The sequence below is a fragment of the Haliotis rubra genome, unplaced genomic scaffold (genome assembly GCF_003918875.1).
Source record: "Haliotis rubra isolate DU_JTF1 unplaced genomic scaffold, ASM391887v1 Scf259, whole genome shotgun sequence".
In the NCBI taxonomy this organism is placed as follows: domain Eukaryota; kingdom Metazoa; phylum Mollusca; class Gastropoda; order Lepetellida; family Haliotidae; genus Haliotis; species Haliotis rubra.
The window spans coordinates 245,619-271,131 of record NW_025766658.1 but is presented as its reverse complement, the minus strand read 5'-3'; the positions used below and the strand labels follow the sequence as shown (position 1 = coordinate 271,131).

The window sequence follows — 25,513 nt, the reverse complement described above, 5'->3', positions numbered from 1 at the left end:
TTCTAGCCGCTGATTCCTGGATGTTTTGCAGCCGTCTCATTTGTTGCGCTGGAGCCCCTACAAGCAGACTATTTGATTTAAACATATTTTATTCACAAATGTGAAAGAGATTGGGGACTATTACTATAGTCAATCCTGGCGAGCATCATTGAATGTGCAAGTGATGCAGCTGTTTATTCTGTGAGAAAGTGGCTTATGCTACCTATGTTTCGGAGGTGAATTAGCATGTTTTGACGAGGTCATTGATGTGCTTGTCCATGTTGTGTGATGATTCCAGCTTCACACCCAAGTATCTAGCATCTGTCGCAAGTTGATTTCATCACTGTCGACTGTGATGTGAGTTGCTTTGATCTTGTGCAGCCTTTTGTCAGGTCCTATGTGGAAAGCCTTTGTCTTGTCTTTAACTTCAGCATGTTGGCGCTAACTTTGGATGTACAGTCTTCCATCGTACTTTCATTGAGGAAGAAGGTCAGGGATGCTATTGCAGTTGGTGGAAGTTACACCAGATATTGACATTGTGCCGGTTACCGTTACTTGTGCAATGTCTTGAGGACTGTATACCGAATCTTGAAAATGAAATTATTTTTGCCATGTTTGCTTCTCTGAATAAACTACAATTTTTAGTTCTTTTTGCGTTTAGATTTGCCATTCAATAATTACTTAAAGGCCAATGTAATCAGACAGTAAGTTAAATTGAGGTTTTGAAAAGTTCCTTTGCTATGGTTAATAGAAAAATATGCTTTTCCATGTGTATATATTGCCACATCCGTGTCTGGTTCATTTCTTAGAAATGATGTTAAGACTCGCGTACTAGCCCCAACTCGATTACGTACAACGCTGAAGCGTTTCCAAGGGCTACGTTAAACAACAATTAACATAAGTATTGCAATTAATTCTTGTAAACCTGAGTCGTCAAGGTGTCCACTTACCAAACCAGTTTTGGCTGGGGGCGGATGGAGTGTCCCAGCGGTCTAAGGGCCAAAACATGTGCAGAGTTGAATGATTTGGGCACTCCTGCAACCTCTGATCAAGGGTTCAAATCCCGGTTTGCCCGATGATATTCCCAGGTTTGTCAGCACCTACCGCTTGGTCGGGTGTGTACCAAAAAGAAACTTTAAGAATAAAAGCAACTTCATGACTCCTTCATACATCTGTAAATGTGTTGATGGAAGCGTACAATGTTGCACTGTTACCGATGAGAACATAATTCCCTCGACTGCTCGGTACAGTTAACACTATCATTACAAATAAAGTTTGAATTTGAATGTTTCACCTTGGCTACCAGTTTAAATATCGTGTTCAGATTATCAATATCAACAAACCCGGACTTTCATGCAAGAGATGTAATCCAGGATCTCTGTGTGACTTGTTTACTGTTACGCTCCCGTGACAGACGTTACTAAGATTTATGATGACAGTTGAGATGAAGAAACAGCATGTGAAATTATATCAGCTGTGGCCTCGTGTTGCCCTCATAATGACACGTACATAGTTCCATTAGTTTTATGATCCGAGGTTAGAGGAGGGCGGACTCTGCCTTCACCAACATACGCATTTGAAGACACCTACCAGATGACGTATCTGTAATCGGTAAGGATCTGTGGTCTGTGAGGGTCTGTGGTCTGTGTTTACTGGTTTCGTGCGTCTGTGATCGGTGATAGTACTGAAGGGTTATTACCGGTGTAAAGTTGTATTTACAGTTGAGGGTGAGTACTGAACATTTTCATCGTACTGGCAGTCATACAAGGTTGTATGTTCGTCCATCTTTTCTTCAGTCTTACCATCGAGACCATGTCATGTTGGTGCGGCTGGAGGTAATGTTACTTATATTATGTCGTGGGATAGCCTTGTGGTTGGAGCGTTCGCTCGTCAAGCCGAAAGCCTGAGTTTGATTCCACACTGGTTCAATGCAAAGGCAAATTTCTAATGTTCGTTGTCGTTGCATTGCAAAAGCGGCGTAAAAATACTCATTCACACTAACTCACTAAATGATGCATGAATGTTCTTATATTGATATAATATATCATTTCTGTTACTTAATGATGCCTTTTTTGAAACATAATGTAGTTTTGAACAGTATATACTTGACTAGTTTTCATATGACGACGTACAATTTAAGTTCTATGCTTCCATGCAGGATGTCTTAGCCGTTTGCCAATACCGGTTTATGTTGGCATTATACATCATTTACAATTGTGTAATTTTATGACTTTCTATAACAAAGCTTTGCCATGAAATGTTTTCTGAGCATAGCTGTATATCTTTAGGGCATTTATATATAGATCATAACGGTTTCATTCCACAGACTAAACTGAACATTATGGCATATCATCCATTTTGTTTCCATTAAGTAGCACAAACTGAACCTACTCAGTGCCCAGCCTACACCAGGCACGTCAGTGTGTTGAGATGGTTGTGTCCAAAGCAACAATCAATTACATATTTCCGTTAAAAAGGTTTTTGAAAAGTTGACCCTTAAAGTAGTCCTTACCGATACATACTAATACAAGCAACAAAACCCTTTCCACACCCTTAAAAAATCTTAAAAGTCAATTCCGATTACATACTTCTCATCAAACGTTTAGACTCACTAGTGTAAATATAGCCACTTACGTCAGGCAACTGTTCTAAACTCAATTTTGCTAAGGCACGTTCAAGGCACGTCAGTTGTTCACCTGCAAAAGAATTCATTGAAAAAAGACCAAATATCGCACACAGTACACGGGGATTGAATAGGACGTCATTTTGGTCACTGATGCATTAGAACTTTTGTGCTGAAGACTTTACTAAGGCCTTGATCAACCCCCGAACAAACTACTGGTGAGTGGTACTGTAAGGTAAATGTTGCTACACAAATCTAACTGTGATCTGTGAATGTGTCGATATCCAAAAACTACTTGTCACGACAGACAAGGACAGTTCCATATCATTGAAATACTTTTGTCTCTGTAAAATCTTTTGTGTATGTAATATAAACGGCCTTTGACATATACTTTGCGTATTTAAAGGAGGCAAAAATATTGAAAGGGAAATTTTAAATTTTAAATTTTAAACAAAAGTAAGTTGAAATCGTTAAAAAAAACCCTTTGCGTGTTTTGCTTTTAATTCGTTTTCGTTATAGTCTGGGAGGTATACATTAAAAAACCCATCAAACGCCAAAGTATTAGAAAAACATTATACCCTACGTAGTGTCAACATTCTATTCAAATGTCATTAAAATGCTTTAAAACGTTCTGTTCAGAAAATAAGTGTACGCATTAGGAAAGTTCTTATTTTTTAGTCCCAAGAAAAGTTCATTTCGAATTTGGGTGCTTCGTGCAATAGATTCATAAATTTCACTTCGTTAAACCACACAGTGAAACTCTCATAATCCGGACTGTACCGACATCTGTGCACAGAATACACTCTCGGTACTTGTACACTGTACATTTGCTGTTTAACACTCAGTAGCATACAAGCTGTAAGACTGCTATTTGTGGATGCTAAAGTCCGGACCAGAACATCTGGTGACCTACATCATGACCATTGATCTGCACAATAACGTGCATCATCAAATTCTCCAATGGTGTGTGTGTGTGTGTGTGTGTGTGTGTGTGTGTGTGTGTGTGTGTGTGTGTGTGTGTGTGTGTGTGTGTGTGTGTGTGTGTGTGTGTGTGTGTGCTTTCCTGCTGTATAACCGTGAGGTGTAAGTATTCGAATATGGCATTACAAACCAATCAGTTAGGAAATGAAAGCATTAGCAAGATCTATGCCACCAGGTTAACTCGACACAATGGAAAACACTGCCTGACCATCCGATCCGGATGAAGTATTGTGAAATAATTAACAGACAATAAATTAACCCATTGTGGGGATTGTACTCGGACGCTGATGTTCATTACAGGTTGTTGGGTTCACGTTAACATTTCATCGTCCATACAACCCTGTTGAGAGTGGCAAGTCTCAGATTTATCACCACGCCAGAGGCGACACTCCCAACACGTAGGGGGGATCATCTACAAGCACGTGCTAAAACCCTAATTTACTGTTATTGTATGTATATTGAGATTAAAAAATCATGAATATAACATTAAATGTGTATTAGGAGATTGCTCAGTGTTCACCTACCGCCCTGTGTTCTCATGCATAACTACTTAATCACCTCTATACGTAGAATCGTGAAGTTTCTTTTCCTCACATAATTCTTAACATAAAAGTAACTTTAACTTTTAAGTACGTTTTCTTAAAAGAGTAAGCATGTCCTGCGGTGCCGTCCACCATTCACACATTTTTATAAAGATTAAGCATTAACTGATGCTGTTCAACAGTAATCTTGCCATGAGACATCTTCATACAGAAATCAGCTTCTTGACCATGATGTTCAGTATATATGAGATAAGGCCATTTTCAAAGGGGAAATGTCAAATTATGTCAGTCTTTTGAACAAACAATTGTTTTCATTTAATGTTCGATTTTGCTTTAAAAAAATCTTCAAAATAATGTATTGTAGCTAGAGGTTCTATTTTGCGGCTATTTCCCCGCATCCAGTCACGAAAAAGCTGATCTTTCTTTCAAAACCATATGTGTATGACATCCACGAGTATCCAGAAATTGTGTCATTATATACGAGTCGTCTACGTGCCAAAATACAACGTCGATAGAAGATATTTACACCCTGGTTGACTAATGGCACCCTTCTATATCAAGCAGTATTCACCGCCTGCATGAGGCTGGCGAGAATTACATACACTCCCGGACAAACGTAAGTATACCAAAATGAAACAGATATGAAAAAAAGTATCGGTGGAGATGTATTTCATACAGCTGTCACAGTTGTGATTTGGACCTAACGTTTGAAGCGTTTCGATGTCTGTTTTCCACCACTAGTAAAGTTTTGATGACATTTGCAAATTCTTTGGGATTGTTTTCAAATCCAGTGTTACTTTCTTTTGTCTTTCTGACTCCAGTATGTAGGTAATAGGAGCATGGGCGTTGACGTGTATGGACGTCAGTGAGGAAAACGTGTGGAGCGATGATGCATCATAAAGCAGCTACATGATTTCGACAATCATACTTATTCATAATCCGAACAATAAACGTCATTAACAATAGTTTTTAACACACGATGATGCATCTGACAATATAAGTTTATTACAGAGATAGATCACTTGTATATTTAACGATTAATTGAATTTAAAACCGTACACGCAGAAATATTTTTCCGACGATATTATCTTCTGATGTGATGAGGTATTCAGTCAGAAGGTGGTTATTTTGATTTGATACATGTAATGAACCTGCTAAACTCGAATGCTTCGCGCGGAACGGCAAAACGCTATGTCAACAAGGAATCTGACGTTTACCATTGGAGACGGTCTTAAATTGGACGGAATATGTCTGTGATTTACTCTTGTGGAATAGAAAGCTACTTTACTGTTCTGGTGGTGATAAATATGCCCGAGTTGATCATTAATGTCACCCACAACCCTTCTTACGCATACCTCACGCAGATAGGAATAAAAGGTTGTCGTTCCAAATAGTTTCGTACGTATATGTGAAGACGTATCACACTTATGAACTACTTTCATAATAAATTTGAACACTGGTCAGTCCAATTTTGAATGTATTTATATGTATACCAACGGATAAATAAGATATGACAAATAAAAAATATATTGCTAATTTCTTTCGATATAAGTCACAGAACAGACATTTATGATTTTACGAAAAGAAACAACGTCCGTTGTACAAAATTCCTACGCTATCATCAGCATGGAGTTATGAATCATCAAATTCGTGTTTGCGTTTAAAATATAATCTGACTAGCAAATTATTCAATTCTAACATGTTATATAGAAGAAAACCTTTATCACTGTAATGTAAATATATTTATTTATTTATGTAATTCCCCATCATATATGTACATGTATATGTACTATAGGCCTGTGGCCTCTTCAGTATGAAATAAAGTTTGATTGATTGATTGAGCATGGAGTTATGAATCATTCAATTCGTGTTTGCGTTTAAATAAAATCTGATACGAAAATTATTTAATTTTAACATTGAACTTAAGTTATAATGAAGTTTAAATTATTTGCATTCCCCATTGACAGCTGAAGGTCGTGAAGGAGAGAACGTTTGATTTTCATTCCTTGAAGCGGATTAGAATGAGCTGTCTTGACAAGAGTTATATTTTATATGTAGTTACTGTAAGACGATTGATCTATGTGTATATTGGAAACGTCAAGAATAATCAATATTGATTATTACTAAAGGCAGATTCCATTGGACATAACTGGCAAAATAGATAAACCACAGGCAATTATTGATAACAAAATGTGGTTGCAAAAGGTCATATCCCTATCATAATAATTATTTTTGTTCTCAGTTTAAAGTAATTATTTATAACCGTGTGAAAAATATACTTGTATTAACGCAGTGATATTCAGTCTATGCACATAAGATCCGATGGTAGGTGACCAGATGGTGGACACACAAACACGAGCAGGCACCTTGTTGGTGGTATAGAAACGTGCAGTATCATTGGACAAAATGCAATGACTATGTGTTCCAGTTCACCCAGCTGCAAATGGGTACCTTGTGAGGATGAGGCTGTGTGATACCTCGCTGCGCCTAACAGGCTGCATGAGTTGAATACGCCCCAGGGAGTTGAGTTGGTTGAAAGAATGACAGAAAAAGGACATCCGTTGATCAAGGGAACACTCCAGCGCCTTCAGCGTGTACTAGTTGCTCGGATATGTGCGCTATATAAATATCCTATAACAAGATGTAATGTTATTTGGGCGGTGCTGACCTGTGTACGAATGTCAGAGTAATCTGTGTACGCCAATGCAAAGGTAAACTGCACGGCCCCTGACTAGCATATTCATGCTGTGAAATGTTTGGAATGCACAACGCGCATATCACAAACTTTGCTCGTATTTGAATATGTTCTTAGATGCAAAGAAAATATACCGAGTTTATTTTTTTAAAGTAATTTAAAATTCTAAGAGCTATTGTTGAATTGTCATTCCTGCATAAGTTTGTGAAAGATAATCTGGAGCTTGGTAAGTTTGTTTAAAACTAAATTAGTTCAATGAAGCAGTGAAGACAGAAATGAATTTGCAACCACATAAGCCCAACCATATTTCAAATGTAAATTTGTGATGAAAAATGCAAATATATTATATTTTAAACATAAAATTTCACTGGTAGCCACCAGCACTTTTGAAGTATGCTTTTGTTTTTAAGGTTTAAAAGCTTTCATTCAAATTATATTTTGATAATTACAGCCGAAAACGTGTTATTAGGGTGACGAAGCGAAAGCACATTCAGGTTTTGGATAATATCGCTAGCCAAAGATATTTGCAATTGAAAATGAATCAAATGATAAAAACAATTTATAAACAATCCACAATTTATACATGCATACTGACAATTACACTGGGCGGTATGTTCTGATTTAAAATGTCAATATCGACGTACTGTAAGGTAGTATAATACGTCAGTGCTAAATGATTTCAAGTCTTGGCTGTCATCAGTGTATAGAGGGCAAAACAGTTGTGAGAACAATATAAATGGCCATCTGAAAATCAGTGATGACACATTTTTCACAAGTTGTTCACATATGCAAATAAAAAATTAAAAAAAAAAAAAAAAGGCAGAAATTCTGCCGACCAGAAATAAGTGACATGTTGTAACCTCCTGGACCAACCAAAGCGTCGTAAGCCAACCAGACAATAAATCTGATTGTCCGGAAGTTATTGTCATCACAGCACCTACAATGATTACTAATTACAATAATCAGGGACTTCCTCCAAATGAAATAAACGTTGCATGACTTGTTGTTATCGTTATATGTGACGATATACATGTTCTTGAGAGGACACCTCACATTTGAACTCACTGGGTGGTATGGTTCGTGGCTACGGTTTAGAACTGCTGCCTGACTGTAGTAAGCTTGTCTGACTCGGTCATGCAGGTAACATACAGCGCAATACACGATATTAAACTCTTTTTTGGTTAAATTAACTAGACAGCTATGCTTCACCTCCCTTGCACGCTATTCAAGGTAGTAAATATAAGGGGTTCATTTATTGTAGCCCTGACGGGAGTCGAACCCGGGCCTTCGGTGACACTAGCGAAGGTTTTAACAAGAAGGATACCCCATAACCCCACATTTTCCAGATATATAGATGGATGTTATGATGGGTACGAAGTTCCCGGGGCCACTGTTTTCAGACAGTGACGCCTCTGTGACTGACAACGATGGCTCTCCCACATGGCTCTCACACGTGCCAGGCTGTGAGCCGGTCGATCTTGCCCCAAGTCACACAAACAAGGTGCACGCAGCTCCCACCTCCCAGTGTAACTGGGGGTATTGTGTACAGGGCACAAATATGGATAGATCTGATGACGTTAATTCGTGGCATTGGGTATATCTCCATGCACTAGTGTTAATAAAGAACACATTTGGCACACAACGTGACATGTGACGTACAATTTTTTTTTTTTCCTGTTCTCCAGTGCTAGGTTGTAATGCTAATCCATCATAGGGGCGTTGGGGTAGCCTAGTGGTTAACGGGTTCGATAGATCAGCGTGCACGGGGATTTCAACACTCAAACAACAACAACCACTTCTATTACCACTACTGTGAGGTGAGGTGAGGTGAGGTGAGGTGAGGTGAGGTGAGGTGAAATTGGGTTTGACGTCGTGCTTGAGAATATTTCGCTCATATGACGACGTGCATGCGTGTGTATGTGTATGTGCGGATGCTTGTACTAGCCCAGACTTAAGCTGGTTTTATAGTGCTAGCCCACTGAGATACCATGCCGCAGTGAAGCATGAATACCCCACTCAGACACATTATACTGACTCCGAGCCGACTAGTCCTTGTTGTACCCATTAATGCCGAGCGCCAGGCAGGGACCAACAAGTACCATATTTTAACGTCTTTTGGTATGACGCGGTCGGGGATCGAACCCTCGACCTTCCGCTCTCCGGGCGGCACTACTGCTAGGGGCGGTGGGGGGGTAGCCTAGTGGTAAGGCGTTCGCTGGTCACGCCGAAGACCTATTTTCGATTCCCCAAATGGGTACAATGTGTGAAGCTCATTTATGGTGTCCCCCGGCCGTGATATTGCTGCAATATTGCTATAAACGGCGTACAAACATACTCACTCAAAACTAATTATCATTATATACTGACGACATTTTCATGATACATCAAACACCTTATTGATGACAAAATGATTGCACGTTAGGAAAATGTTAAAATCATATTGAATGTATGTTTGTGACCAACTGATGACACACGCTAAAACATTGATAGTGTATTGATACACTGATGACATATGGTGAAGCACTGGTATTATGTTGAAGCCTTATTGGTGACATATTGGTGACATGTTGAAACACTGAGATCATATTGATGTCACATTGATTGTGAACTGATGACATTTCGAAACATTGATGTCATATTGAAGACTCATAACAAACTGGTGACATGTTTTAAAACATTGATGTCATACTGTAGCAACAGTGACGACACATCGATGCCATCTGTAACACATTGTTTTTATATACATTTTAAGCCACATTACATCATTGCAATGGCATTGATAACATACCGATGGCACGGCACCACATTGACGTCACAAGGGACACACTGATATCCTCGATGCACCATTAATGGCACCTTGCTACTAAAATGGTGATATATGCCAATGAAACATGCTGAGAGTATGATATATACTGATGTCACATGTTGAAAAGATGATACATATCAATGGCACATGCTTGCAAGAGATGACATACTAATGCAACGTGTTGAAACGATTATATATGCCACCAACACATCTTGGCAAGATGATATATACTTATCACACATGTTTGAAAAATGATATATACTAATTACATATGTTGAAAAGATTATATACTAATGACACAGCTTAAAAAATGATATATACTTATGACACATGATGAAAAGGTAATTACTAATGTCACACCTGAAAATGTAACGTTCAACTTATCGTTATACTGATGAAACATTGAAGAATACCCATGGAAGGTGTTAACTCATTGATGACATGCTGTTGACACTGATGACGTGGTGATGACGCGGTTTTCACCAAAATTGTATATCTCTAACACGTACATCACGTTTCTCCCATATTTAGTTGAACCGTGGATACACTGCCAACACAATTATAAGGCGGTACACCCAGCTCACTCACTAACGGACTACTGCGTCTAGAGGCGGTCCACGTAACATGGTCACACCCTTGACTGTTTGTCACGAACTTAGGTGACACGTGAGTCCGCAGTGATTTACATGTGTCCCACTACATGGAAGGATTACCGGCCAATCAGGTGGCAGTGTGTATACTGTAGTGTGTTCAAGCTGGGCAGGCTGGGACAAAGTGACAGTCGACCCATGTGACAGTTGGTGTGACTTATCTCCCTCACATAGGTTCCAGTGTCAATAAATCTGTTGACTGACATTGGGGGAGTAACCGGGTTTGCTGCCAGAAACACAGCCATTCTGACACTCTTGGTAATGCAGAAGGTGGCAGTGCTGGTTTGTCAATACATTATCCAAATGTGCCTTGATCACCTAAAATCCCTTTCCTGCATTTACCTATTTTTGTTCTTTAAATAATTATTAATTATTCCATTCACCATCTGAAAACTATTGACCCCAAAATCATTACCCCCAACCAGTAACTGAGCAGACAAAAATAAATTTTTAAAATTCCATTCCAAGACACGCATGCAAGTTCCAAAGAGCTATCCTTCAGACAAGGATCACATAATGTGACAGACCAAAACCACAAGAAGAGCCTTGTCACTCTCACCAGCTTAGTAGATATACATGGTATTCCTGCAACCCATCTGAAATAGTTTATCTCCTACTATTACAAGAAGCTGTTTAAATCCAGTAAACATAAAACTCATACGAAAACTAATGATGGTATAAAAGTCTTTGAATGTAACGTTCTACTGGAAGAGGTAATATCTTCCTCACGACAATACCCAAGGTAAATGATGAGGGGTAAACGTCAGGCGAGCCCTGTTCTGAGGAGGAGAGGCTTGTGAGCGACAGCACCAGGATCCCAGGCCTATCAAACTGTGACACCCGTCACCCATCCCACCATTACTCCAGTAATTCGGTCCTGAATGTATAATTGAATATCTGAGGCGAGTTTCGTGTACTTTATACACATGAGGCGGCTCTGTGCGTTCTGACACCTTACCGGACTTACACGCAAATCCTCCCGAGGTAAGATATGTTAAATATATTTTTGAATATGCAAAATTGCTAAACTTGTATGTCATTTGTAAATGGATGAGTATAGTTTCCCGTAGTAAGATAATGATAGACAATGGACAAACGATATATTTGTGAATGTGCAAAATTGGTTAACTTGTATGTCATTTGTAAATGAACGAGTGTAGTTTCTCGTGGTAAGATAATAATGGACTTGTGTGATTAGTTTCAGCTATGTTAAGGACAACGCACAAGTAATTTGCATTTAATGTTTGAGCCAGCGCCTTAAAACGTGAATTTATCTGACTTACATTTCGGCCTGAAAGTAATAAAAGTAATAAATCAGTAATAAAATACACTATGAACGCTGAAATAAATTAAAAAATAATAAAAATATATAAATAAATACTGCACAAATACAGTTGCATGGAACTTTCATACAATACTGTTATTATACGTGAGAATCTTTACCGTTATGCTTCGATATCCAAGTTGCATTTCAAGAAATCCGTACACTCATACTGAACGTTCATTCCGTGAAATGTGGTGGGCACTTCGTTCAGTTATCAGGTCTTTGGGTTATATGTTATTCAGCTGAAACTCTCGCTACATACGTGCCTTAGATTGGACCTCATTATTGTCTGTGCCTGTAGTAAGGTTCTAGCTGAATTAATATTTATAATGGATTTACACTGAAAAAAGGCATTATAGCTTAATAAACTACACTTTACCCTCCTTGATAATTACAAAGTTGGTATCAAGAACTACACTAATAGGTTATCATAATGCCATTACGTGATATAACAAGGAGCCCATACAATACAAAAAAAATATGAAAGTCTTTCTATGTTTAAGAAGATTAAACATTTAATTCACCCGTTAATGTCATCATATGAAAATGAAAATGTGACAGTGTCGTTCCGAGGGTTGATTATGACGTTTAAAGACATTAAAACGTACTCTTCTTTAAAACAAAACCCTTTCTAGTAAGCGCTGATTTCGTCCTTCATAAAATGGTTCTTCTGGCTTTGCAGGCCCATATAGTAGACAGGCAGAGCCAGTTCACTAACTCTGTTTTGCTTCATATGTTCTGTTATCGCTGTGGCCGAGACTGGTCACTCCCTAGCCCTGTAGATTCTCATTGATATCATACATGTGAAGGGGCGGTGGGGTAGCCTAGTGGTTAAAGCGTTGGCTCATCACGCCGAAGGCCCGGGTTCGATTCCCCACATGGGCACAATGTGTTAAGCCCATTTCTGGTGTCCCCCGCCGTGATATTGCTGGAATATTGCTCAAAGCGGCGTAAAACTAAACTCAGTCAGTCAGTCAGTGATACATGTGATATCGCCTATGATACCCAATCAAATACATCACCATCGAATAATCTTTTCTTGTTTGCATAGTTTTAGCTATCATCAAACATATGCTTTAGTTTCTTATGCCTGGAAGTTTAATACAATTTCCTTTCTACTTCTTGTATCAACATCTGCAAATTCAATAATGTGTTTCAGCTATGACAGCTATGAGATTGAACACTTATTTGTTGAAAAACAGCCTGTTTTCGTGTATTGTACAATCGAATGTTGAAAGGGCTGTCGTTTTTGTTTATAAACCGACTAAATATAGACAGATATGCCTCACAGGGAAATTATATTACATATTAGGTATTGTTATCACCTCACAAAAGGACCAAAAAAGAGTCAAATCTTAAAAATCTGCGTATATTTACTGGCGTTACTGACAGTGGCTCCGAGAATATATCATAAAAAATAGTTCATGAAAGGAAATTTTGCTAGTCGGCATATTTCTGCCATGCTTCAAAGACGGGTGGTTGTTTTGGCAATATCTTCAAAGCTGAATATGACATATCGATCAGGTGTGGTTTATAGCCGTTTGTGCACTTGTTGGAACTCTAGACTTGTCATATTGAGTAATGTGGGACGGCCACAACTCACAGTAAGTCGTTACTCAACAGCCGATACGGACTGCCGACTGTGTGGTGAGTTATAACAGTGTATTTTGCTGATGAGTGACATTGATCAGAACTGCTGATACAGCGCCCAATGGTCATTGTATGAAAATTGGTACTTCCGGTCAATGTTGAACGTGTCCACGTATATCTTTTTCAGCTGTAGAGTTCTCTTTATGTGTATGTAATTTTAATAATAATATTGAATCCCATACTTTGTGATTATTAAGGGACCTATGCAAAACATTCATTACTAAAGTCCTGGACTCAAAATATTGCTTTGAAAGTACAATGTGGTTCCTTTGTCGATGGGATGATTTGAGGACTGCGATTGTTGCATCGCAAAATGATTGGTTTGAGGGAATACAATTATCGCATTGCTGAATGATTGATTTCGATGAATTCAGTTAAGGCATTGCCGAAGAATGGTAACTAATGCATCAAGGAAGGACTGAAGTGAAGTACAGTTATGGCATGTAAGAAATTTGGCATGGATATATTATTAATTTGAATAAATAAAATTAAACGACAATGCCCAAAATACTTATTTGAGGGAATACAGAAATGGCATCGGGAAAGGGCACCGGCACTAATTTACCTGAATACATGAAATGTCATCCCTGAAAGATTGTTTTGAGAGTATACAATTATGACATTATCGAGAAACACACTGATGTTTTACACATGTAGCTTTGCTGATGGATTGATCTGAATAAATTCAACTAAAAGACACTTGTGAGGGACTAGTCAGGGGAATACAATTTGGGAATCTTCCGAGCAATGTATGTCAAAGAAAGTAAACAAGAAATAGCCATTCCTCTGGGCAACAGTTATGCTCTGCTCCTCACGGCATATGAATCAGAATTTCCGCCAAGTTTGGCTAATTCCGTATTTTTGCTCAGACGTTTAACTTAAGCCCTGAGTATATCGATGGTTTATTGAATAGACGATTCCTTTCCACAGATTTCCTCACTTGAACGTTAAGAAAATGAGACCAGTGGAACCGCCTTGTGTGTTTCATATTTAGATCTATGCATATAAATTCAGAGTGACAAAGGCCCCTCTACGAGGTTGTATGAGAGGAGGGGTGATTTCAGCTTTCCAAAAGTTAAATTTCCCGTTACGCCAAACAAAGCTCCAACCTTTTGTGTTTGCATTTCAAAATGTTTTGGGTAAAATCGAGCCATACCACTCAAGCTACAAAAACCGTTCGATCAAGGTTACAACATTTAATTGCCTAGGACAGCTATCAAAAGACTTTGATGGTAGACATGAGGAGGATATAAAAATATGCCCATCAGTGACAAAAATATATTTTGCGATGCAATGCCCAATTTTGACTTGTACCCTAGGTTCCCGAATCTGTTTAATGATTAACAAACATTGCACATGTTTATGACGGATGCCACCGGATGGACAGGATACGCTTACCATTTCGCGAACACCTAGTGACAAAACTATGTGATAGTGTTTCCTAAACACATACTCAGAATGTAGTCGAAAAGACATAAATTGAGTTTGCTCCTAGCAAGGAGTGTCTGGTTATCAGTTTTGTGTGTTTTGTAACAGTAGCGAATACATGATGCTTTTGTGTTCCTTAAAGTCGTCTGGTTATCAGTTTGTTGTAACAGTAGCGAATACATGATACTTTTGTGTTCCTTAAAGTCGTCTGGTTATCAGTTTGTTGTAACAGTAGCGAATACATGATACTTTTGTGTCAGTCTGTCTAACTGAAAGTGTCGTCTGGTTATCAGTTTTGTGTGTGTTGTAACAGTAGCGAATGCATGATACTTTTGTGTTCTTTAAAGTCGTCTGGTTATCAGTTTGTTCTAACAATAGCGGATGCATGGTACGCCTGTTTTCTTGAATGTGTCGCCTGCAGCTGGTTATCAGTATGTTGTCTTGAAACATTTTCATGATGGAGCAGACTTATTTAAGCTTATGTGGTTTACTAACAGTCTATCCATCAGTTGTCATCGGGTGTATTAAAGAAGCGTTAACAAGACTTTGTGTTTTGTCATTCATGATTAATGGATTGGTTCATCCGAAACGACGGTCGCTGCAATTCGGGACAGTTATGGCGTTCTTTCAGAAAACGCCTGTCACACGTCAGATGTCCCTACACGAAAACATGACAAATATGCACTTGAAGCTAAAATCAAAATTTCAAAATTGTCAGGAATTGGCGTATTTAACATAATGTAAATAAATATACTAGTATTTCACAATATACGAACATTTTGATATATAATATTGAACTTAATCAAACTGTGACGAACAGATTCGTCTATTTCCACACATTGTGTTTGTTTTGTTGTCAGTGTTTACGGACAATCAGTAAAACATACCCCCCATTACTGGAACAAATGGTACATGTAAAACAGGGCAATGCAAACAGGACATAATTGTTTTCACTTACCTATCATCTATGTTACCACCCTCCACGTGTAGCTATCATCTATGTTACCACCCTCCACGTGTAGGCTGATAACAAACGTTGACGTGTGTAACATGAGTAGACTATTTAGAAAAGATACTTTTACCAACATTATTACAGCAAGTGAATCGACTATAGGAGAACAATATTTCATTAAACTTAATCAAGCAAACGTTCACCACGAATGGGGCTTAGTGAAACAACTGTTGTCGTATCATGGCAACTTCACACTGAATGAAGCTGAAGAACCAGGGCGAATTCCTCGTTGTATGTGTAAACTGTATACACAAACATTCTCTCGGTTCCAAATCTTGGTTTTGTTGAACCGAGTAAAAATTCTTACTTCCATGTGTAAAGACACAGGCCAGCAAAAGCAAAGGAGGACATGTAGCGTCTATGAGAACGCTTTTTTGTTGGGTAAATGTTCTATTCCCTAATTCCATTATATGCACAATAAACTTAGTCAGCACCCCCTGACACCCTCTGACATATCCCATTATTGAATGAGCCCCGATGCTAACCGTTTGGACTGACTGACTGACTGAGTTTGGTTTTACACCGCTTTTAGCAATATTCCAGCAACATCAAGGCGGCGGACACCAGAAATGGGCTTCACACATTGTACCCATGTGGGGAATCGAACCCGGGTCTTTGGCGTGACGAGCCAACGCTTAAACCATTAGGCTACCCAACCGCCCCGCTAACCCTTTGGAGCATCTCTAGGACATGATTAGTCGTCGTGTGCAACAAAGGGATTTTCCTGTACAGAACCTGGCCCAACTGGAAGCTGCTTTACACGAGAAATGGAGTAAGAGGATCAGGAGACTGACATGGGGTATGAGGAGGAGAGTGCTGGCTGTCATACAGTCGCATGGAGGTTACACTTGGTATTGGCCTTGAATCGTGTGAGACACGCAAAATGACATTTTGAATGTTCACATTCACCAATACATTCAACAATAAACATTCCACGGCCATACTTCTACATACATGGTCTTGTATGGAAATCAGTGGGGTTTTTTTAAATGAGCAATTATCATCATAAAATCAACATGGATTCCAGCCATTTTGTCGTTTTTGCTGAGTCAAAGGATCATACGGGTCAGAAAAACTCATGTTTTTCCATCGTGGTCATCACGAGAAGCTTTATGTACGTGTTGAAAACCTGTTATTGCAAAGTTACAGGGGTGCTTAATTAAGTTCTTTGTGTATATTATCATAACTGGGTTTTGAACCTTACGTCTGTATTGTCTTCAGCCTAACATTTTGATAACGTTCAGAAGTTTTAGGTCCAGTTCATTTGGGTTTAGGTGTCATTTTCCCGGTGGCTAGTAATGGAAATGGTTTGACTGATTCTATTTTGAACATTAAATATATTTTGTAGTGTAAACATGTAATATTTGCAGGTACTAAAAGAAAAGAAATTACCAGTTTAAACATGTTAATGCTTGGAACTAACACCCCATTTGTTCAGCATTACATGTTGGATTCCAGTAGTTAACGTATTTCTTAGTTTGTAAATCATTCTACATTATTAAGTCAGCGTATTACATTCTGAAAAGAACCGTAATTAAACTATTAGTGTAAGAGGAAGCAATATCTGAAACTGGAATAAGAGAAACGCCCGATATCACTTGTTAAACACGTTTCCTATTCTTTAAAAACTAAATAGACAACTATGCTAATGACGTAAAACGACACAATTCATATATTGCATAATAAAAAATGAAAGTTAAATTGTCCCGAAGTCTTTACAAAGCCAACCCAAAGTTGCATTTACTGAATATTCTACATTAGATATTTTGCATAACAATAATTGAATGTTAAATGTTCATGAAGAGTATAAAAGCAAAGTCAAACTTTCAATTACTGAACATTCTATGTTAGAACCATTGCAAACGGAAGTGTAATCAGGCAGTGAAATAACATAAAGCTCTAACTTTTTCGTTCAGTACGTTTTGGTGCAGATTCTTCTGAACTGAAGCGTTTGGGGCAGTTTAAAGGAGTGAATTTGGCACAGACAAAAAATATATGCATCAAAGAGGGTTCGAGTTGACCCTGGTTTATCACCAGCTTGGGGCCCTTGCCCCTCAATCAATGACGATTGGAAAACATTTCAACATAACTGTTAATCTTATAATCAAACAGCTCAATTAACTTGAAATCCGTAAATGGCCACTTTTTTCAAACATGAACAGACAGGAATAGACCGTTCAAAGCCCGTTGTGTTTGTGGTTTCATGCCTGACACAAGTACCTTGTCAATCAGAGACGGCACTTCCTTGCCACCAAGGGTGTTAACACCTTATATTATTCAGCCACTAAATATTAATAATTTGCGACACACATTCCAGATTGTATGTCATTGTCCTAAAATGTCAACAAAGGGCCACATTTCGTACATCTATCACTTTTTCTGTCTAACTGTCCATCAAACTCCACTTTATTTCAGGTCGTCCATTAAGACATTTTTTCGGGTTCGGTATAAATCACTATAAAAGAGTCAATTGATGTAAGCACAAAAGCGAGGCTTGTGCTCGGTACAAGACCCTCCCTTCTGGTGTTATGTAAATCCTGGTATGAAGCTGCTGTCGCTACGATTTATATCCTAGCCGAAAGCAAGGAAATATTTATAAGACCACAGACTGCCCGCCTTAACCAGCTGCTGTGTTTATAATGGCTGGTTTAGCAGTACAGCTGGTACAAATTGGTCTTTATCGGCCTTTGGTTTAAGCATTGGCTCGTCACGACCGGGTTCGAGTCCTCACAAGTATTCTAGGTGTCCCAGTCATGGTATAGCGGAAACATTCCCTTAAGCTGAGTACAGCCAAAATCATACAGTCTTCATAAGGTCAGTTTAAATCTGATGATAAGTCTTTCTATCCAGCTTTTAAAGTGCTCGACTCTTGATCGAGTCTTTTGATCAAGGTTATAACATTAAAGAAATCAGCTTAGCGTTCAAAAGTTTTATAATATAGACATAAGGAGGACATTTTCAAATGTATGTTTTTGTGCCGTACATGATGTCGGGTGCCGCCTGTGGGACAGGATGGACGGGAAAACACCTCTTTATTAGTGATATCAAAACCACATACATTCAAATAATTTAGTGGAAATTGTGGTGTTATTTACAATGTCGCTTGTATTTAAAAGTTAACGGATAACCTGTGAATGAGAACAACCCACACACATACACACTCTAGGAGAATGTTCATGGAAGGAGCACCACTCGCACATCGTACCCTGGATCGAATCCAGTGGGACAAAAGTTCATTTCATGTTGAAAATGTTTAATACTATTGCGAACACATCATGTTCTGAGTTAACAGAAGTATTTGCCGATAAGTACGTAACTACGCGTTTACAGAGATCACGTTTGAAAACACATTTGTCGCCTTGACATGATGGAGATAAACGTACATTTTTAAAAACAATCGATGTAGTTCCAATGTAGATTACATACCTCATATAAATACATTTGAAACCTCCCACTAAAGTGATCGACTCCAAACCACGCTATATACTCAGTCAATGAATGTTTTATGTTTCCATGACAACATAATGTCAGCAGAATGTGCGAAATAAATTAATTCGAATTTGACGGAAGAACAGATCAAGTTATTTTAATTATGTCGCTTTCATTTTCAAATGGCACGATATGTTTCAAAATCATGAATATCAAAAGAAATATTTATTCATATGCCAAGATAAAATCGATGGATTTAACGGATCAAATATAACATAAACTCATATATAAGTTTAAACTGTTATTCCTTCATAATATATATTCACCTGTTAACTTTCAAATGTTATTGATCAGTGACCAAAATTATTCCAGTTGTGACTTCCACTTTTGACTTTTACCATACATTTTCATGTTTGCTAAGGTGTACAATTGACTTGCCTTTGCATGTGATGACGGGTCCCATTGACGTGATGGTATAGGTTCACCTTTCACGAACACCTTTAGTCATCATTGTGATTTATAAACACCTGCTCATGATATGGCCTGGAACACACAATGCTATAAGCAGTGTCTTTTTCATATAAATTAACCCGACCTGTTCGTGGTCATTATTCGTTGTATATGGTTTCTCTTCGTGCTTCCCGTTTACAAAGATTCATTGTTTTCGTTTCTGTCAAGGAATATTTTTGCACAAATTATTTACGGAAACACAATAGTCTTCACCCTAACAACAATCAATGTTTTCTTCTAAAGGCGACAAGAACCGGAGCGAGTATTTCAAATGTACCTCATAAAACCTTACTTTCAGGTTGAACAATTTTAAGGATAATGCCATTGCAATGTTATACAGCCCTTGTCAACTCTGTTTTCATAATTATTTTTCATATATTCATCAGTACAAATGAGGTGAGGTGAAATTGGGTTTAACGTCGTGATTGAGAATATTTCGCTCATATGACGACGTGCATGCGTGTGTATGTGTATGTGCGGCTGCTTGTACTACCCCAGACTTAAGCTGGTTTTATAGTGCTAGCCCACTGAGATACCATGCCGCAGTTAAGCATGAATACCCCACTCAGACACATTACTCTGACTCCGAGCCGACCAGTCCTTGTTGTACCCATTAATGCCGAGCGCCAGGCAGGGACCAACAAGTACCATATTTTAACGTCTTTTGGTATGACGCGGTCGGGGATCGAACCCTCGACCTTCCGCTCTCCGGGCGGAAGCTCTAACCACTACACCAATGAATATAGAACATTGTATTCTATTGAGTGCTTCCTGGATCTAGGATCTTGGTTTTCCTGTTTTATACAATGAACTGAAGACTGAAGATGTCCTCCCTTGGACCAACGTTCCCACTTTTTGTAATGAAACTTTGTGAATCATAGCTAGATCCGGGTCAGAATTTGTCTTCCACAAACCATGCTTGTCGTAAGAGGCAACTAATGGAAGCGTGTGGTCAAGCCCCCTCTTGGTTGATGCATGTCGTTGTTTCCCAACTGCGTCGATCGAGGCTCATGATGTCAATCACTGGATTGTCTAGTCCAGACTCGACTATTTACATAAATAGTCATATATACAGCTAGGAAAGTGGTGAGTGTGGCGTTAAACACCAATCAAGCAAAGAACAGTTGTGTTACAATATTTGCTAAGCTGTTATCCATATCCACGTTGTCTTGCAGGATGGCTACTGTCCAGTTGTGGTGTGTTGCAATGGTTCCCATGCTGTTCTTCATTCAATTGATCAATGGTCTGAAGAACGGCTACGTGATGGAGTTGAACTACATGTGTAAACCACGACCAAAGACTGGGTTGATGGCCGTCCCATGGGACTGCAATGGCTTCGTGCAGTGTAACCATTATTTTGCTATATGGACTAACTGTGCTACCAGCTTGGTGTTTGACCCGGTACAGCAGACCTGCGTGTCACCGCCTGTCTCAGGACCTTGCAGATATCCAGAAGGTAATCACAGAAACAGCGGACACTATTATTTATTAGTCAGCACACCGTAAAAAATAAAGATAAACTATTTGGTGTGATTTATGGTATGTAACTAATTTGCACTAAACCAGAAATCAGGAAAGTAAAGAAATTAATATAGAACCATTATGTTTTTGTTTAACTCTGTTTTATTTCCTCAAAACTGGAGTAAGAACTATTGGAAATAGCGGTATTCCTATCTAGGCATCGTGAACATTAAACAAATATTTTAGAATTGAAGCCTAAATGTTTTCAGAGAGAGCTAAAATGTTTTGCCCTGGAATGCCTGGTCTGAAGTTCCTTCACCCCAAGAGCTGTGCCATGTTCTACGACTGCAGCCAAGTGGTTCCCCAGTTTGGCCTGGGCCTGTATGAGAACGAGTGCAAATACCCCCTGCTGTTTGACAAATATGAACAAATATGTAAGGAGCCGGGAGATGCCAAATGCGGAGACAGTCCCAGACCTCGTGATAAATGTGAGTATGCCATACTTATCTGCATGGTATTGAACGGAGAAAATGTACATGTGGTAGTCCTATAATTCTGTCATTGTTTTTATAATTCAATCAGACATTGGATGTGGTATCCAAACAACTTTAGAAGTTATAAAAATACGAATACAGTTATTAACAACACCCCCACCCACCCCCAAAAAAATAACAAAAAACAAAAACAAAACAACAACAACCAAAAAAACCCCCCAAACCCAAACAAACCAAAACAACAACAAACAAACAAACAAAAAAACCAAAAAAAACAACAACAAAAACCCCAGAGTTGATGCAAACTCTACATGGTAAATCGAGTCCAGAAGTTGTATCCTACTTCAGCTCTAGGTGCAAGTGCAGCTAGCCAACCGGACTCTAGAATACCGGTCTAGAATCCTGAACTATATGTTACTCGACACTGTACAAAAGTTAAGTAGTACAGAGGCTATAATTCATAAAAGGCAATACATTGTCCAGGGTGCTAGTAAGTAACTCTGTGGCAAAACCTTTGTTAGAACTAGATCAGGTTTTGTATGACTTATGAAGAACTTATGAAGGTAGATCGGCACTCTTGGAGGAATTAAGCTATCTTATGAGCAGGCAAGTAAACAGTTGCTTATACGACAATCAGTAAATTGTCTCAACCACAGAGCATATCCCGCGAGTGTCTATATAAATGTCCCTAGCACTCAATTGTGTGAAGAGGAAAATGCTCTCACATTTAGGGAAAGAGACTACTTACATTGTTAAACATAGGGGGATTTGATCAGCAGCATCCGTCTAAATATTCTTGTCGGTCTTTTACGGAGTGAACTTATGACCAGTATATTTCCAGGTGCAAGACTACTCCTTACATTTGTTCATAAGTGAGACAAGAATGTGTAAAAGATTCCTCTTGGTAATGCGTCGTTGATTCCGTTTAGACCCAAAACGATGCACGTCATCCAGTGTTTTATTTTAGAGATAAGTTAAAATTCCAACAATAGTTGGTGTAAGTCCCCACTGTTTTGTACACCCAGGTTCCTACCAGCTTGAGTGTCTGGACGAGGCGTGCAAGGGTCTTCCCGACGGCAAGAACCCAGTGGTTGGCAGACTCTTCCTTCCTGACTACCTAGAGTGCGCCTCTCAGCTCGTGGTGTCCAGATCAACGTGTACGGGGGAAATGGTGTTTGACCCTGTAATTCTTCAGTGCTCAGAGGATGTCAAAGGTAACGTTGATACATTTACTTGTAAATGGTCATATTTAAAGTAATACTAATGCACCTTGCAATAAGTTGCCTGGGATTGTGGAGTACTACTACCATCGCGAAGGCTGCTACTTCGACGTATTCGAATCGAACTACTTCTACTACCACCAAACACTACTACTTCTACAACTACTACTACTGCTGCTGCTGCTACTACTAGTATCTTGACAGTTAATACTTCCACCACGGCCATCCTTTACAACTGCTTGTTTCAACGCTCCACAACAACCACAATACTGCTGCTATTGATACGACTACAACGACTACTGCTACTGACTACATATGTGACCGCACTGACTACGACTCCATTACCGAGTGCAGCTATTCACAGTTACTCTTAACACCCCATACCAATGCTCATGCTGTCGATCACTGGATTGTCTGGTTCAGAGTCGATTATTTACAGACCGACGCCATACAGCTGGAAACAAACAAACAAAACAAAAATAACACTCCATCCACCTAAAATGATTCCACAACTCACTATAACTACTACTTACTACTATTTCTAATACCACAACCACAACAACTACTTTTGACCACGTCTATGACTGGAACGACGGCGACTGCTGCCATCAACGATAATTACAACTACCGTTTCTACTGTTCTACAGCATCGATCATCAAGATATGTGAGCGTCTCCCAGGCCTGAAGTTCCCGGCGTCCACGAGCTGCTCCAAGTACTACGACTGCAGCAGGCCATCCTGGGACCCCGCCCTCGACCCCTACCAGAGGGAGTGTCCCTACTTCCAGCTGTGGGACTCCGGCACGTTTACCTGCAGTCAGTACACTACTGTCAACTGTGACAGCAGGTTCGAGCCCCGGGCGCCATGTGAGTCATTATTCTCATATTGATCAGTAGAAGACAAATACCATGTGAATACACAATGTCATTCAGAAAGTGGTCAAATGTAACGCGTGTCATTCAGAAAGTGGTCAAATGTAACGCATGTCATTCAGAAAGTGGTCAGATGTAACGTATGTCATTCAGAAAGTGGTCAAATGTAACGCATGTCATTCAGAAAGTGGTCAAATGTAAAGTCATTCAGAAAGTGGTCAAATGTAACGCATGTCAGATCTGGCGTTACACTTTCTCAGTAATACTTTCTCAGTCCCATCCAGGACTCTCAGAGTCCGGCCCCTAATTACCACAAAGTCAGCCACTTTCCAAGCAAAAGGGCGTTTCACAGACTAGAACACGTACTTTGTGTACCCTACTGACAAAGTATAAATTGGTACAGATCTCAACGACAAAAGCTGTGAACACACACTGTCATTTACAGAGGGGTACACACACTTCGCGATCTAGACTACCAGTTGTGGAAGCCTGGGTGGTTGAGTGGATTAGATGAGTTGTGTGATGGCGATTAGCAGCCTGACTGAGAATTTGGGTTCGAAGCCAGGATGGGGCTCAGCCCAAATAGTTATAGAATCTGCTCTTTACTGACATAGCATGCGTTAATTAGTCCAGCTGTTTGTGTGCTTGTTATCAACAACGATATTGACACACACCACGACCCCTCTGATCACCTGTCTAACTTCAGGTGACTACACTGTGGGTCAGTGCGCCACGGGCACCTGTATTCCATGTGAAGCCACGTGTGTCGGAGCCATGGACGGTAAAATAGCCTTCCCGGGCGACAGCAGCATGTACATCGAATGTAAGGACGAGAGGACCATCAGTATCGACGACTGTGCCGGAAACTACGTCTTCTGGGCGGACCGGGGGAGGTGCGTGGACCCAAGTATCGGTAAGTAGAACCAGTCCAATAGTTTAACTAGCATGTAGACGGGTCCACGTTATTTCACTTGTAAGATTTCGGTGAGCAAGGAGTTGGTAATGGGGATGATTATTACATCTGAATACAACCTCGCCAATTGAAATCAAATCACATGAAGCGTCCTATAATCTTCTTGTTTACTGCAGTGTCAGATGTTTGAGAATATTCATGTAAGGAGGTTCGATAAAAGCTTGTAAAATAATAATAAAAAAAGAAATAAAAATAAAAATATACCATTGTAGCCCTTTGGAAGAAATGCGAGATCATGGGCACTTGGTAACTATGTTATAAGTTCTCGAAAGACGGCTCACAAAACTCGTAGCGCTGCGGACGCTATGTAAATGCGGAACCTGGGATGATACCGGCACCATACACCATTAATTATTAATTTTATCAAAATTCCAAATGTTTTTAAGTATTCAAAGACCTGTAATTCATCACCCGTCGATTCCATACAGTGTATTGTTTCCGCGCACTTTTTACAGTACCTGTGACAACTACAACGACTATACCTACAACGTCTGGGGAGACCACAACAACCAGTACAACTGCAACGACTAAAAGTCTTACAGCTTCGACAACAACAACTCCTACGACGACTGTTACCACGCAAACAACAACCACCACCACAACCACCACACCTCCTCCATCTACTACGACAACAACTACTGTATCTACTAGTACAGCAACAGATACAACTACAACTACTCCATCTCCAACAACTACACCGACGACATGTACTGACAATGACTGTATAAGAGACAACAGGATAGCAGCCCTGGAAGAATTTCAACGGAGAATTGAGTCAGGTAAATGACTTCAGTTATCAGTAAATGAAGTAATCGATTCCATGGAAATGCGGTAAAGCACATCTGCGTAAATATAGCAGGAAAA

General features: G+C 39.3%; 1 protein-coding gene across 1 annotated transcript in view; it reads left to right on the top strand.

Annotated features, from left to right (window-relative positions):
- Window positions 1-1,593: 1,593 nt before the first annotated feature.
- Window positions 1,594-25,513, top strand: part of LOC124279933 — a 37,685-nt gene continuing 13,765 nt past the window's right edge. The window contains exons 1-7 of the mRNA XM_046715809.1: window positions 1,594-1,706; window positions 20,805-21,085; window positions 21,360-21,578; window positions 22,610-22,798; window positions 23,452-23,670; window positions 24,383-24,589; window positions 25,105-25,428. Coding sequence (XP_046571765.1) covers window positions 20,806-21,085; window positions 21,360-21,578; window positions 22,610-22,798; window positions 23,452-23,670; window positions 24,383-24,589; window positions 25,105-25,428 — 1,438 coding nt within the window. The 5' untranslated portion in view covers window positions 1,594-1,706; window position 20,805. The remainder of the gene's footprint in view (window positions 1,707-20,804; window positions 21,086-21,359; window positions 21,579-22,609; window positions 22,799-23,451; window positions 23,671-24,382; window positions 24,590-25,104; window positions 25,429-25,513) is intronic.